Here is a 15576-nt window from a genome sequence, read left to right on the forward strand (position 1 = left end):
TCAGGTCATGGGATGGGGCACGCAGGAATGAGATTAGTTCCTTCAGCCCCTCACTGCTCTGCCCTGAGCCCAGCTGAGAAGCAGGTCCTCACCAGACCCTTCCGCCTTCATTTGGTGTTTCCCACCTCCAGAGCTGGAGCATCCATTTTGTTACCTCTAAGTCATCAGTCTCTGGCCAAAGGAGCAAAGACGAGCAGAATTCCCCAGCCCTGTGTCTGTGACTCGCCACCTGGGGAGTAGTTAAATAAGCCAGCTAACAGAAATTCCCACCATATGAAAACAATCTGCTTAATCAAATAAACAATATTTCAGAGTCAAGATTCTTTTAAAAATGTGGTTGGGTTTTTTTTTTAAAGTGATAAAAGTACAGATTTTTGTTGTATAGTATTTTTCCAAATAAAAAAAGACAAATTAATTTTAGAACAAAAAGCACAATAAATATTCCTTGGATAAAGAGACGTCTGGGGTGGGGGTGGGGGTTGGCGCATGCCTTTAATCCCAGCACTCAGGAGGCAGGAGCAGGCTGATCTTTGAGTTCGAGGCCAGCCTGGTCTACAGTTCCAGGGCTATGCAGAGCTCTATCTTGTGGGATGGGGGTAGGGGGCTGTGAGTCCTCTGAGCTTGCTTTTTTAAATGGCCTTACAAACTGGGAAAGCAGAGCTTTGAAGTACTGCAGACACAGTTGTCCAGGAGTCCTTAGAGGATATTCCAAGACGCCCCATTTGTGCTCAGTATGCCTTCGAATGCCAGATCTCCCCTAAGCTAAGAGGGGTGCTGTGTGTGCCAACGCCGAAGGCCCATCAGATGGCTGGTTTCTGTCACTTCAGAAATCAGAAGTAAAGGCAGCAGGTTAGACACAGGAATCCTGCATCTGGAGCTGGTAAGGCTTTGACAGTATTTGGAAACCTTTGAAGGAGCTGTTGGTAGGATCAAGGCTTGTCACTAAGAAAAGAAGACAAAATCATTGAGAATTCCAGTGGATTCTAACCTCAGTGAGGCCCACTTGACCTCTGAAGGCTCACTTCAGTAATATTTATGACTGTGACATGAATCATAAAACAGTCAGAAGTATCTGAATGTTGGTGGGATATTTAGCATGGCGTATAATTTAGAGAGCAAAGAAGCATTAAAATCTTATGTACAAGATATTTTATAATATGGTAATTTCAGATTATACAATAACTTATAATGTATTTGTATTTTGCCGTGCTGGAGCTCAGACCCAAGCCCTTGCATATGCTAACCCAGTGCTCCACCATCGAGGCACAGCCTTAGCCTAGACCTTCACTGTTATACAGTGGCTGCTTTTAATTATCCCTCATTTATTCATTCAGTCTGTGTTTTCATACAGCCCCTCAATCAGTGAGGAGCGGGGAAACTCCCCTGATGATTTAGATGATGGTGATGTGTTCCCTCAGGATGTTCTTCTACCTTCCCAAATGTTCCAGTAACCATGGAAGAGAAGGTTTGGAGTTAATGGTTTTCAGAGACTCACTGCAGTCACAGCAGGCTCGAATTTGTTTGGCTGTGTCTTACTTTCTCTCTCTCTATGGGAAAGGTTGAAAAAATAGTCAGTGTCACGTCTCACTCTCAGGCAGATACAAGTGGACCTGAAGAAAAACTTTTCTCTAAAATTTGCTAATCGGTGCTCAGAATTTGGGTCGGGGCGTGGGGCGAATGCTAAGGCAAGCTGTCACTCTGTAGCCTAAGCTGACTTAGAAGTCACTATGCCAAGACAGGCAAACTGGTCCAGACCTCACAGCCATCCTCCTGCCGTGGTATTCCAAGAGCTAGGACTATAGGCATGAGTCAGAATTTTTTGTTTTAATGTTTTACAACATTTACTTTTTCATGCATGTGAATTCATACATGTGCCATGGTGCATGTCTGGAGGTCAGTGGGCAACTTTTGGGAGTTGTTCTCTCCTGTAATGTCGGTATCGGGGATTGAACTCATGTCACCAGACATGCAGCAAGTGCCTTTACACATTGATCTTTTGCCAGACCAACCATTTTTATAGACAGTGTATCAATTAACTTTCTGTTTCTACAGCAAAAACCTGAGAAAACCTCTTTATGAGGAGAAAAGGCTTGTCTGAGCTCACAGTGAGAAGGTTCTGTCCTATGATTGGCCAGACCCTTCTTTACACCTCTGTTGAGGGGAAGGTACCTCACACTGGGAGGTGGGGGCAGTGCCAAGCCACAGACCCTCAAAGCCCAGAAGCCAGAGAGACACCGTCCCCTTCAAGGGCACACCTCCAGTGACTTGAAGACTTCCCAGTGGGCTACCTCAAACATTTCATCACCTCCCAATGACGGCAAGCTAAGGACCAGGCCTAACACAAGGACATTTAAGATTCTAAACTATAGTGTAGCTTACACTGCACATCTGATGTAAGACCTGGGAAGTGGCTGGAGAGGCAGCAGACAGCAGAAAGGATAGGGAGAGAAAAGATAAGGATGGAGTTCTGCCTCTCTCCCTCTCTCCAAGCAGGCCCTAGGGGAAGGGTGTGGGTGGCCCCAGTAATGCCTTCTTAAATAATGTATTCACAGAGGCCTTGGCAATGCCTCTTCCTCCCCCAAGCCCTCCTCCCTTCCTTTCTTCTTGTGTTTCCTCAGATACGGTCTCACTCTGTAGCCCAAGCTGCTCTTGAACTCATGACTTTCCTTCTGCCTTAGTCTTGCTAGTACCGGCATTGCAGACATGAGGCACCCGGTTAGAGCCTCTATGGTTAGTGCTCACAGGAAACTTTAAATTAGATTGCTGTAGCAGATTTCTCTGGTGCAGTAAATTGAAGTTGTTAGATTTTTCCTTTGTGGTCTTATAGTATAATGCAATGAATGGGCTTTTGAGTGAGAAAGATTGGCAGCCACTAGCTAGGTGACCTTCATATCAGCCACCCTGAGCCGGCTGGTACTTTTCCTTTCAAATGGTAGGTCTAACACGAGTGTCTTAGGTACAGTGCTTTGTGAGGTTGAATGCAACCTGGAAAACCTATAGTATGGGGCCTAGGACGTTGATGACTCCTCCGCAAATGTAAGTCATTGTTTCAGTCCTGCGTTGCCTCCTGGGTGCACTGCTTAACACACTGCTTAACACATGATGTCTGCATCATGACAATCAGCTGCCCAGTGGAGTCACTGTTAGAAGTGTGTTCAGCTTCACTCGGAGGCATACTGAACATGGATCTGTTTTATCTAACGAAGTCAGAGACAGACAGTGTACATTGAGTCCTCAGTCCTCTGGCAGTATGTTCTTCCCCTTATCAGTGGTTTTCATCTTCATGGCTGAAGGACACTGCTCCACCTGCTGGCATCAAGGGAGATGCCCAGGGTCAAAGGCAAAAGACTTTGACTGCCTTTAAGGATTATGGGTAGTGAGAGCGGCAAAGACACTCTCAGCAAGAACTTCCACCTTCCTCAACCAGAACTGGGTTCTACACTAGCCTCTCAGCAGGGGAAGTTGGACAGAAAGGTGTGTGCCTGTAGCTGGGAATGCTGCCACCCTTGAAAAGAAGGGTGGGGGGAATTCTGCTCAGTATTGAATACTTATTCGTGTCTGCCAGCCCTCCCACTCCTATCCCAAACTCCCTTCAAAAAGAAAGAAATGATACAACTTCCAGGCTTGGTGGTTTCCCACCCAAGATTTTAATGTCTTCAATATTGGGACATGCTGAGAGCATTTGCTGAGAATTTAAATCCTGCCACCATCGTTATGAAGAGTAACAATACCCAAAGACCTGTCAACCTGAGAATGGTTTGTTTCCATGCTTCAGTGTAATTAGGTGTCTGCTTAACACAACAGACATGAATGTGGTGATGTGACTGGCTTGTTTATTTATTGAGCATTTATTAAGGACTGTCAAGTAGAGGAAAATAAAGAAACAATATCAACATTTTCATTCATGGATTTCTTTTTTCAAAGTTAAGTTATATAGAAGCAAAGCAGGCATCAGTTGGCCTAGATTCTAGCAGTGACTCTGTCTAGACGTCTAGAGAAGTTTCCCATGTAGCATGTAGTAGTTAAACTCCACATGATTCAGCTGCCTTGGAATAAGAAGTTCCTGGTCCCAGGCCATTGTCAGTTAGCAGAAGATTCAAGCTTGAATTTTCTCCCATTACTTTGAAGTGACTTGTGTAGAGGACCAGGTCTAGAAAACATATACGTCCTCCCTGATTTAACAGATAGTAGTCAATCAGTGAGTATTTATTGAAGCTAACTATTGGCCCAGTACTAAGCAACCAATTTCATCCAAGCTAGGTGTTGTGGCTCATGTCTGTAATCCCAGCACTTAGGAAGCTTGAAGCGGGGGGGTATTATACGTCAGGCATTTGAGGTCAGTCTGGACTGCATAATGAGTTCCAACCAACAGATGAGACCCAATCTCAAAAAAAGAAACGAACAAACAAACAACAACAAAAAAAAAAGACAAAACACCACACCAACCAGCTTTCCTGGGTTGATCCTTAAAGGGTAGCAGTTTGCTAAGACCCAAGTGCTCAAACCCTTGCTTTAGTGGACTTTGACATTGGCTTCTTACAGCATCTGGGAGCTTGAATGAGACCGTAGTTCAAAGAGGCCTCTGCACCCCAAGCCACTTGTCAACCAACATTCACCAGTCATTTGGGCTCTCCCCGCCCGTGTCCTTATGTGCACGAGTTTAACACTGAATCAGATGGTAAGATTCCTGCTTGAACCAAGGTTTGAGGCAAGATGGTCAGGTCCTGTTGGGCCCTTCTTAATTGTATATAATGTGCTAGATAGACTTGGGTGGGAGCGGTCTTAGAATCAATGCTCCATATTGCCTCCATGTAGATGAAGGAGCTGGTTTGAGGGTGGGTGGGCCTCTACTTTCTATGTTCCAGTTTAATAGCACTCCCTCCCAACATGGTTGAATGTCCCGGACAGCTTTGGAGACTTGCATGCTGGGTTTCAACCTTTCATACACGCATCTTCCAGAAGTGGTGTAGAATATTATTTTAAGGTTTGTTACTTTTGTTTATGTTGTGTTTGTCTAACTCTGTGAAGCTGTGTTACTGTGCCTGTCTAAAACACCTAATGGTCTAATAAAGAACTGAATGGCCAGTAGCAAGGCAGGAGAAAGGATAAGCGGGGCTGGCAGGCAGAGAGTATAAATAGAAGGAGAAATTTGGGAGGAAGGGAGAGAGCAGCAGCCAGAGAAGGAGGAGGACATCAGAGGCAGCCACCCAGCTACACAGGCAGCCACAGGAGTAAGAGTGAGATCTACAGAAGGAAGAGAAGGGGGAAAGCCCAGAGACAAAAGGTAGACAGGACAAGTTAAGGTTAGGAAAGCTGGCAAGAAACAAGCCAAGCTAAGGCCAGGCATTTATAATTAAGTATAAGCCTCCATGTGTAATTTATTTGGGAGCTAGGTGGTGGACCCCCCCCCCCCCCGCAGAAGAGCAAAAATAAATGACAACATAAAAGTATTTAAATAAAGCTTTATTTTGTAGTTTGTTAAGCATTTATGAAGAAGACAAAGGCAGTGAACTGTGCCGTACTTTAGAATCTGCACCCAATGCTTATAGTTGGTCACAGGTTGACAAACCTTTGCTAAATTCTGCTATCCTAATAGTTTGTTGAATGGATGTCTTGACCAGCAGATAGATAAATAAATACTACTTTGAGAGAGTATTTGAAGTGATCTTACAGGAGAAATTGGTCACATGGAGAGCCACAGTGAGTCAGTCATAGGGAACCAGGTAAATCTGTTAGGGGCAGCCAGGAGCAACAACTGTGAGGTCTTGCCCAGGGCCACTAGTGGTTCATGACTTGGTGGCACAGGATATGAAAGCCAGCTAGACACTTGCATTGTAGCCACTGTCCTAGTCCAGTCCTGAGGCTCCAAGCTCAGTCGTCTGAGCCAAAGGAGCAGATACTGGTTCTAAGATGAAAAAAGACCCTTACAGATTTTTTCCAGGATGTAGAAGACCTTCCAGCACTTGCTTGATGATAATCAGCCTCAAGAGGCATAGCCCTGAAGGCTGGGAGCTTCTTTGGCAGCAGCTGAGAGCTTGATTTAAGCAGAGGCTAGAGGAGAAAGCCAGGTGAATTGAGCCTGACCAGAAAGTGCCATGGCCTTCCTGGAATACAACCTGACTCATTGGTTTCCATCTATCGGGAGTCTAGAGAAGCCCAGAATTCCACTTTTGAGTTATGTCTCAAAACTTTTCAGCTGAACTGATTGAGACTCCATGTGTCAGGATGGAAAGAAAACACAGGTGGCCCCAGACCCTGTTCTCCAGAGATGAGCCAGCCAGTCTGGCTTTGGCTGATGTGAACAGTTATTTATGAATTGAGCTCATGTTGTCCGGCTTTGTCCATATACAGCCCCCTTCTCACAGCATTTCTCTTGCCCAAGTCAGGTGCAGTGATGGTTGCTAGGGAGGGTCAATCCATCAAAGAACGTAGCTTTTCTCCCCCAGCAAAGCCATGCCAAAGAACTTAATGAGGCAAACTCAAGTCCTCCTCTTTATCCCCCTTGTTTTGAGAGCAATGCCTTAAATGTGTTTATTACCACAGTCTCCCTGCGTAGCAACCAAAGGCCCAAGGGATTTTTCAGTATGACTTACTTGACATCCAAGAGAAGGCTTGACTTCTAGGATGTACCCATCTGACTGTCCTGTTGACCCTCCTTGATACTGATTTATGGCTTACTGTAGGCTCTCAGCCTCTGTGCCTGGAACATCCTAGGCTGGCCCTTATAAGAAAGGAGGTAGAAGAAATCTTAGTGTTTGAATTGTTGCCAACTTGGGATGTGTTCACTTGTAACTAAGAATATTAAATGCACAGCCAAGGAACAGGGGGAGGAGAAAATCCTTTTGTTGTAGGGTTTTGAGTTGGTTTCTTGTGGCTTGGAGGAGCAAAGATGAAATATGGGGAAGTCTAGTTCTCTCAGCCACTAACAAGACGGCCTAGGGAAGTCATTTGCTTTCTCTGGGCCTTGGTTTTCTTTCATCTAAGAAAAGAGACTTAAACAAGATGAAAATTCAGGTTCCTTCTTGAATGAAGGTTTGAGGTAGAGTGGAAACATGGTTACCGTGGAAACCCTTCTTGACCATAGGCAACTTGAAGTGCACCTCGGGTTGGGAAAGATCTTGGAATTAATGATTCATTTGGTCCTCTTTTATGAAGGGGTTGGGTTTGAGGCTCTGTGCGTCCTCAGCTTGCTCCATATTCTGTGCCCCAGTCTACAGTTTTGGAGACACAGTTGTTGGGTTTGATCATCCCATGCCCATGACCTGTGTATCAAATAAGACACATCCCTTTGGGTTAGCGGGTCTTAAGAAGCACAGTTTGCCATATTGCATCTTGCAAAATGAGGCCTCATCATCATGAATAGGGGGCCTCAAGTCACTGTGCGATGGCTGGGGACATCTCACTGACACTGCACGGACACGGCCATACTGCAGAGACAAAAATGCTTGTGCCTGCACATCTGTTTGCATCACTGAAATTAAAAACGTAGCTGGGGGTGCAGCTCAGTGGTACAGCTTGGCATGTGTGAGGGGCTGCATGCCATCCACCATACAAAATGGAACAGAAGCCTTAATTAAGGACATGGAAAAGCCCTAAGTGATGTTCAAGGCCAAAACTACAGGTGAACGGTTAGAGAGGAAAGCCTGAGACTGCATTGTACCAAGTAGCCAGGAGTCTACTACGGAGCGACTTGAGGGTATTCTAGAAATCAGAATAAAAGTGTCTGAAAAGAAATAAAATGTTTTTGCCCGAGATAAAATCCTATGAAACTGGGCAAGAAAGAATTTGTCATTAGACTGGAGTTTTGCTCTAAAAGAAAGGGAAAAGATCATAACTGCACAGCTACTTAAAATAATGAAGCAAACACCAGGGGGTCTGGGGTAAAGAAGGAAGTCAGAGTTTTTAAATAACACCCATAGTTTGAACTGTCTGGAGACTTTGAGACTAATTGAGATGCAGTTACTGGTGTGCATGCTTTTCCATTTGGGGTACATGTTGTGCTTCAGTTGAAAAAATAAAGTAAATTCCTTTACTAATCTAAAAAAAAAAAAAAAAAAAAAAAGGCTTGTAAGGTTTTTAAAGCAGAACCAAAGATAATTAAGATGGGAATGTGCTCCTCCAGCTTCACACTTGCTGCTGTCAAGAGAGAAGATGAAGTGCCCTTCAGGGATGCTGCAGCTGGGGGCCGAGCGTGGAAGAGGGTTTCAGTTAAGAATGGCATGAGTAATTTAAAAGAATCCAGTGACTTATTTTCTTCACCGAACAAGAAATCTGGTGGTAAATGACTCCCGGCTTCACTCGGCCACTGAGCAGTGACAGCAAAGCCCTGCTTTGTTTGTTTTGTTTTTCCATCAGCTTCTTCCTCCATGCTTGGAAGTTGGCTTGCTTCTTCATGCTTCATATTCACACAAGAGCTGCCACCATCCCTGGTATTCCCTCCACTATCAAAGCATGAAAAAGAAAGAAAACTGACACCCAATCATGTCCTTCTTTTCATCAGGAAAGCAAAAGCCTTTTCGATGGACAGTGCTCTTAACTCATGACCAACAGCAGTTGCCTCCATAGTGGGAGAGGACAGCAGGAAAGGACTGTTGTGACTATGACTGTCGGGTTAACAGGGATCGTGTCTGCCAGAGAGATTGTCTCAGCCAGAATCGACCTGGGATGTGGTGTGACTGGGAGGCCGTAAAACCTTGGCAGTTTGACTTAGGACTGCCAGCATTTCTACTAAGAGTCGTGAGAGCACATCTCTTAAGTTTAGTTAAAACACTATTCTAATTTGTTCTCTGTTGCTGTGATAAACACTCTGACCAAAAGCAACTTGGGGAGCCGGGGGACTTATTTGATTTACAGGTTACAGTCCATCATCAAGGGGGACCTAGGCAGGAACTCAAGGAAGGAGCTTGAAGCAGAAGCCATGGACAAGCCTTGCTTACTGGCTTGCTCTCAGTGTTCAGTTAGCCTTATTGTACAGCCCAAGCCCACTGCCTAGGGATTGTACCACTCCGGGGGCTGAGCCTTCCTATGTCAATTTGTAATCAAGTACATGTCCCACAGACATGGCCACAGGCCATTCTGAAAGAGCTAGCTCTTCCATTGAGGCCACCTCTTTCCAGGAATGTCCAACTGAGAGCCAAGATTAGCCTTACAGACATATATGCCTTACTTTTTGCTCTAAATTATCAGTTGACCTTAATAGTTATGCTATTAAATTAATTGTACTAATCAATATGTTAATGCTAAGAAGTCCACATTCATCTGACTGTAAAGTAAGACTAGTCTTTAGTCCCTGTAGCATAGATGCAGACACCAGGGGGTTAAGATCCATGCCCAGACGGGCTGGGCCTGGGGCATGTTGGGTGCCTCATGTGCCTATGTGGTGTGTTCTCTGCTTAGTTGTCCAGGTCCTCAAAGTTGCCACAGCTTTCTAAGACTGTGGCAGTAGCTGAATTCTTTATGATGCTTTAGCTTCTCAAGTACATGACTAATACTCAGAAGAATTATTAAGAGGCGTCTTCATTGTTAATTGCACCTACGTGCTGGGTCTGTGGCACAATTAATTCATTTATTGTGGATGCATTGGAAGACACTGCGCCATCTTGACCTCCACCTATTATTATAATTATCGCGCTCCTGAAAGCGCTATTTGATTACACACTTGGAAGGAACTACTTGAAATACCATTCCCATCTCTGTGTGGCTGAAATACCCACACTCAGGCTTGAGGACGGTCACCCAGGAGTGGTCCTTGTCTTTAGATGTCTGACTGACCCCACTCTTCACCTTCCCACCATCCCCTACGCCCTTCCACCCCGTGCTCTATGGACAGTCTTAGTCAGGCATTCCTGCCTGACACAGACTAGCTTCTTCTCCCTGAGGCCTTGAGAGCTGTGTTTTAACAAACACAGATCAATCAATAGATGTGTTTATCAGGGCTGGGATTGCTGGCGAGGACCGCACAGCAAACATTACCCCAGTTTCCCCACGGCTTCTCCCTGCTCTTCCTTCCCAGTCTGCAGCATTTGTTTCTTCTTTCCTCAGAGTACACTGACGGGCAAAGCCTCATTCAAATGTGCATTGATCCAGTTGACTTCTCCAAACACGGGTGGAAACTTGTATCTGGAAACGGTTTAGCCTAGTTGTGTGAAATCAAGCATTTGGTTCTGCCGTGTTCTCCAAGCGGCACTCAGGACACTTCCTTCTGCTTGGATCTTAGGAAAAGTTCCTGGTGACATTTAATTTTCCCCATATGCACTCCATTCTGTAATGTAGCACCGTGCTTCAGGAAGGCCACAGTAACTCGGTCAGGTCAAGGACAAACACTGGCTGACTGACAGCAGTCCCTTGGAAGTGTCCACTCCCCTCTTCCGGGCATCCCTGTCCGTCACCTGCCTTCTTACATGGCTTCAGATGAGATGTTTGTGTAGTCCATTGTGGTTCATTAAGAAGAGGCGCGGGTCAGAAATAAAGGGAAACTCTATTGACAACGATGGGAAACAAAAGGTTTCTAAGCTGGAAAGAGAGTGTATTGAAGTGTGCTTACTCCCTTCAAGGCTGCATCCGGATGAGACAGGAGACATGGAGCACCACAGTCGGTGCTCTTGCACTACATGCACTGTGTGGTGGTCGTCCTGAGTCAGCTTTATGTGAACTCCTGGCTAAAGACTTTGCACAACTCAGAACTTGGCAGCAAAACTTTTCTTTATAAAGAGCAGTGGGATATTTTCTCTGCAGACATGGAACTATTTATTTTCATATTGGAACCTGGCCTCTCAAATGTTTTGTTTACTGTTTTGTAGCAGGTGTCTACATTTCTAGAAAGTTATCATGTAGCTCTCACCCACCCAAGTGTTTATTGAATACCTTCTGTGTAGAGAAGAGAGTGCTGTCAGGCGTGTGTGTGTGTGTGTGTGTGTGTGTGTGTGTGTGTGTGTGTGTGTACACTGGCCTTTACCAGTAAGAGGAACCACCAAGACACAACGGATGTTGGGTTGTGGACCTCTTTGCCATTGGGGCCCCACCAGTACCCTTCGTTGATAGGGATGAGGATGAGGATGGCCACTGGTTCTTGTTAGTGGGGAAGCCTCTGAACACATCTTCATAGTTGGCTAAAATGCCATCCATTTTTTTTGCCCTGTGTTCCTCACAATGCCTTGTTCTCTTTACCCAGAGACAGAGAAGATAGTCCTTGAGGCAGGAAATGGATTACCCTCCTGGAAGTTCAATGACCAGCTCTTTCCGTGCGATGTGTGTGGGAAAGTGTTCGGCCGACAGCAGACCCTGTCTCGACACCTCTCGCTGCACACGGGTGAGTGGGGACCACAGCTTCCAAGTGCGCCACGGCCCCTCCCAGACCTGTAGGAGAATCGCTACAGGAAGTGGTGGAAAGTTAGCCGGTTCTGACCCTTACGGGCCGTGCTGCCTGTTATGTGTACATGAGACCCTGGAAACCTTCTCTATATTGAAAAGCCTCGTTGGATTCCCAGAGGAACTAATGAGAAAAGATATACATTTAAGTACCTCCAGGTCAACTCCCGAACTCTAAGAAGAATGGATTTATAGCCTCTCAAAGGTTCAGAGGCTGGGGCTGAACCCCACCTACTTAGTTTCCACTTATTTTTATTAAGAGATTTTAATTTAGATTTGAGTATGAGTGCTAATATAGATTTAGTGTGAGTGCTGAGTATGGTATAGGATTGTGTAAGAACGGCTGTTCACAGCCAGGCTGTGTGAGAGCTTAAGAGACACTCCTCTGGTTCATCTCATGGTGGCAGGCGCGGTGGGCGGGGGAGCACTATGGTGGTGGAGAGAGAGTTTCTGTCTTTGTTTACCTGTAACAATGAACAGCAAATGTCGGTGCTAAGGGTCAGGACAAGGAGGGCAACCAATTAACAAGAAGTAAAGAAAGAACAAACAGTAGCATAATCAGCAAAAGCAAGTGAAGGCAGAAAAGGTCAAGTGACCTTATCAGTAAGCATTCCGAAGGTGCAGATGACGGGCCTGAAGTGTGGCTCAGCGGTAGAGTACATGTGAGGCCAGCATTCAGTCCTCAGCACCGAAGGAAGTACAGTCAACTGTTTTGAAAGCCTAACATTAAGTCAGACTTTAAAGACATCCAGATGATATACCAGTATGATATGGCCAGGCATACTGAAACACGCCTGTAATATCAGAGCTGTCAATATGATAGAGCCAGGCATGCTGAAACAGGCCTGTAGTATCAGAGCTATCAATATGATAGAGCCAGACATGCTGAAACACGCCTATAATATCAGAGCTGTCAATATGATAGAGCCAGACATGCTGAAACATGCCTGTAATATCAGCATTTGGGAGGCTGAGGCAGGAGCATCTGTAGTTTGAGCTCAGCATGGAGTACAAACCCTATCTAAAAAAAAGAAAAATATAAAGGTTCAAAGTAAGATTTTTTTGTACAATTATGCAAAACTAAATGCAGAGACAATATTAATAGGACAAATTAATTTTGACCTTTTTATCCTTTTAAATCCACTAAATTCAAGTTTTTGTCATATATTAGACAGAAAACAATAACGTGTTTTTAAAAAGTGAGCATTTTAAGGCCTTGTTCTTTAAGCATACTTAAATGAAATTTCAAGTAACCAAGTAACTGAGGAGGAATAAAATTCCCTACTTAATTAAGATCAATTTTCAAAAGGGAAGAAAAAGAAAATGCAGTATCAGATATCTAAAAGGAATGAGAACACTTTATCCCTTCACCTAAGATAGATACAGCTCAAGTCAGCACAAAAGCCATAGAAAAATAAAGGGGGCTGGAGACGGCTCAGGGATTAAGAGCACTGGCTGCTCTTCCAGAGGACCCGGGTTCTATTCCCAGCACCAACAACTGTCTGTAAGTCCAGGTCCTGAGATCCGACACACTCACATAGATGTACATGCAGACAAAACACCAATGCACATAAAATAAATCATAAGAAAAAATAAAGGAACTTGTCGCTCATCTTGAGGAGTCAGTAAAGAGCACTTAAATCCAGACAACTTCCCTGATGCCTGATTAAGGGAAGCAGGTACACTCTGGGCTGGGGAAGAAAGGGAAAGCTAATCACAGAGGACACTGGAGAATTTTGGAGGCGGGTGTGGTGGCACATGTCTTTAATCCCAGCACTTGGGAGGCAGAGGCAGGTGTGTTTCAGAGAAAGAGAGAATTATTGGAGAATAAGGCATCTCATTTTTTTTTCTTCAGCATAGAAGTTAGCTGATAGATAATTAAGCAAAATTACCAAAATAGCACTGAGACAAGAACTTGAATAAATCCATTACGAAGGGAAATTTGGAAAGCTGATGAAGAAATACTGTTAATAAAGATATTAGGCAGATTTTCCCAGGTAGTCCTTACGCCTGAGAAGAGGAAATCCCAGTGTTACTGGCCCTTCGAGGGACTACTCCCCCTCGAGGAAGCGAACCTGAGTGCTGAAACCCAGGTCCTCATCTCTCAACACCAAGGTGGAAACTCTAAGATATGTTCCCCACACCTCAGGGCCAGCCTTGAGCCTGCCACTGTCAGAATGGGGTGGAGGGTGGCACCGTGACAGAACGTGGTATCTTGCATTTTGTGATGGGAACACTTTTTACCCCACATTCTTCCTGGTGAAGGAAACGAGACAAGTGTCTTCAAGCCAAGCCCAGACATTGGGATAGGAAGTGAGTTTGTAATCATCTAACATGGAAGCAGGGCTGCTCCGTGGACTTAACAATTTCTGTGATTAATCAAATGAATTCAGAACGCCGCTCTGGAAGTGCTCCTGAAACCTTGTCAGCTTTATGAGCCAATTTCCATTAACAAATTAATTGAGATTTTTCAATTTTATTTACGTAAAATGAAAATTTCCAATTAAATTATTTTATACAAGTCATTTTCCCCCTTTAATTTCATTAGTTTTTTCTTCCTTGGCTGGCTGGGGCCTGGAGCTGAGGGGAAGTGATGGACCTCTTAGGCTCCTGTTTTATCAGTGTTTATTTCCTTAGCTCTCTCCATCTTAGTGCCTGCCCAAAAGTGGGACACACTCATGTGCACACTCACACAGCAAGCACACCTTGTCATGAAGAGGGATGAGGGATGACACATGGCACACTCGTTCACACTCATGCAGCAAACCTTGTCATGAAGAGGGATGAGGGATGACACATGGCACACTCGTTCACACTCATGCAGCACACCTTGTCATGAAGAGGGATGAGGGATGACACATGGCACACTCGTTCACACTCATGCAGCAAACCTTGTCATGAAGAGGGATGAGGGATGACACATGGCACACTCGTTCACACTCATGCAGCAAACCTTGTCATGAAGAGGGATGAGGGATGACACATGGCACACTCGTTCACACTCATGCAGCAAACCTTGTCATGAAGAGGGATGGAGGACGAGGTTCCAAGACAAATAAATCTGAGAACTCTGAGGAAGCAGCTCCAAGCGTGGCACATGGCTCTGGGTTGGGTCATCATGCAGCGTTGCAGTCATGCAGCATTGCGCAGTCATGCAGCGTTGCACAGTCATGCAGCGTTGCAGTCTTGCAGCGTTGCACAGTCATGCAGCGTTACAGTCATGCAGCGTTGCAGTCATGCAGCCGTTGCTACCATGCTGCTTTTGGCTTCCAGAACCTCCCTTGAATCAGATTTGGTTTGGACACCATAAAACCCACACTTCAGCCTCAAAGTCTTGTCCCGCTGCCTAGAGAGAGCCTTTTTTAATCCTTGTGAGTTGAGTATTGATACAGGAGCAAACTGCTAGGGATACACTTAGGAACCCTTGCAAGGCATGACCTTTGTCCCCACGTGAAGGGAGACTTGTAACGACTTTTATTGGTTCCTCTGAGTGAGCTCTTGAATTTTTTTTTTCTTTTTTGAGAGCAGTTTTGGTTTCTCCCCCAGAGGAAAGAAAATACAAATGCCATTTGTGCCCGTACGCTGCTAAGTGCCGTGCAAATCTGAACCAGCACCTGACCGTGCACTCTGTGAAGCTGGTGAGTACCGACACCGAGGACATCGTCAGCGCCGTCACTTCTGAAGGCAGTGACGGGAAGAAACACCCTTACTATTACAGGTGAGTCAAGAGCGGCTCGCCCAAGTTTCTTAGACCCTGGCGCTGACACTCCCTCTCTGCCTGCCCAGAGTCCCGTCCCTCAGGCAGATGCTCGCCTCGCTCTAATATGTCCTTTGCTTAGATTAACCCTGCCTTTGCACAGATTCCTGTCTAGCCCAGGTGGCTCCAATAAAATTGCTGGAAAGAGAACTGGTCTGAGGGATGGGTCTTTAAGACAGGGCTCCAGAAAGAGACCAGGGCTCTGTGGATGATTGGCTCTTAGCTGTGGTGCGGCTCTCCACTTGGTGGCTGAGTACCTTGCTACAACCTAAGAATAACAGGGAAAAACACACAAAAAGATGGTCTGAGAACTCCCATGCAGTTGCTCAGATGGCCCAGTGTGCTGTCCCCTGGTTGCCCATTATGACACACTACATTCTGTGTTCAACCTTGAATCAGCATGAAACCCCCGAGTCTATCAAATCTTACCCTAGTGATATTGTCAGAAAGTT

General features: G+C 45.3%; 1 protein-coding gene across 2 annotated transcripts in view; it reads left to right on the forward strand.

Moving 5' to 3' along the window:
* The window catches only part of Znf827 (zinc finger protein 827), a 177641-nt gene that overhangs the window by 148207 nt on the left and 13858 nt on the right, over positions 1-15576 (forward strand). For both annotated transcript variants that reach the window (XM_059264291.1, XM_059264292.1), the window contains exons 9-10: positions 11171-11308; positions 14914-15085. In XM_059264291.1, coding sequence (XP_059120274.1) covers positions 11171-11308; positions 14914-15085 — 310 coding nt within the window. The remainder of the gene's footprint in view (positions 1-11170; positions 11309-14913; positions 15086-15576) is intronic.

Source organism: Peromyscus eremicus, chromosome 5 (genome assembly GCF_949786415.1).
Source record: "Peromyscus eremicus chromosome 5, PerEre_H2_v1, whole genome shotgun sequence".
Taxonomy (NCBI): Eukaryota; Metazoa; Chordata; class Mammalia; order Rodentia; family Cricetidae; genus Peromyscus; species Peromyscus eremicus.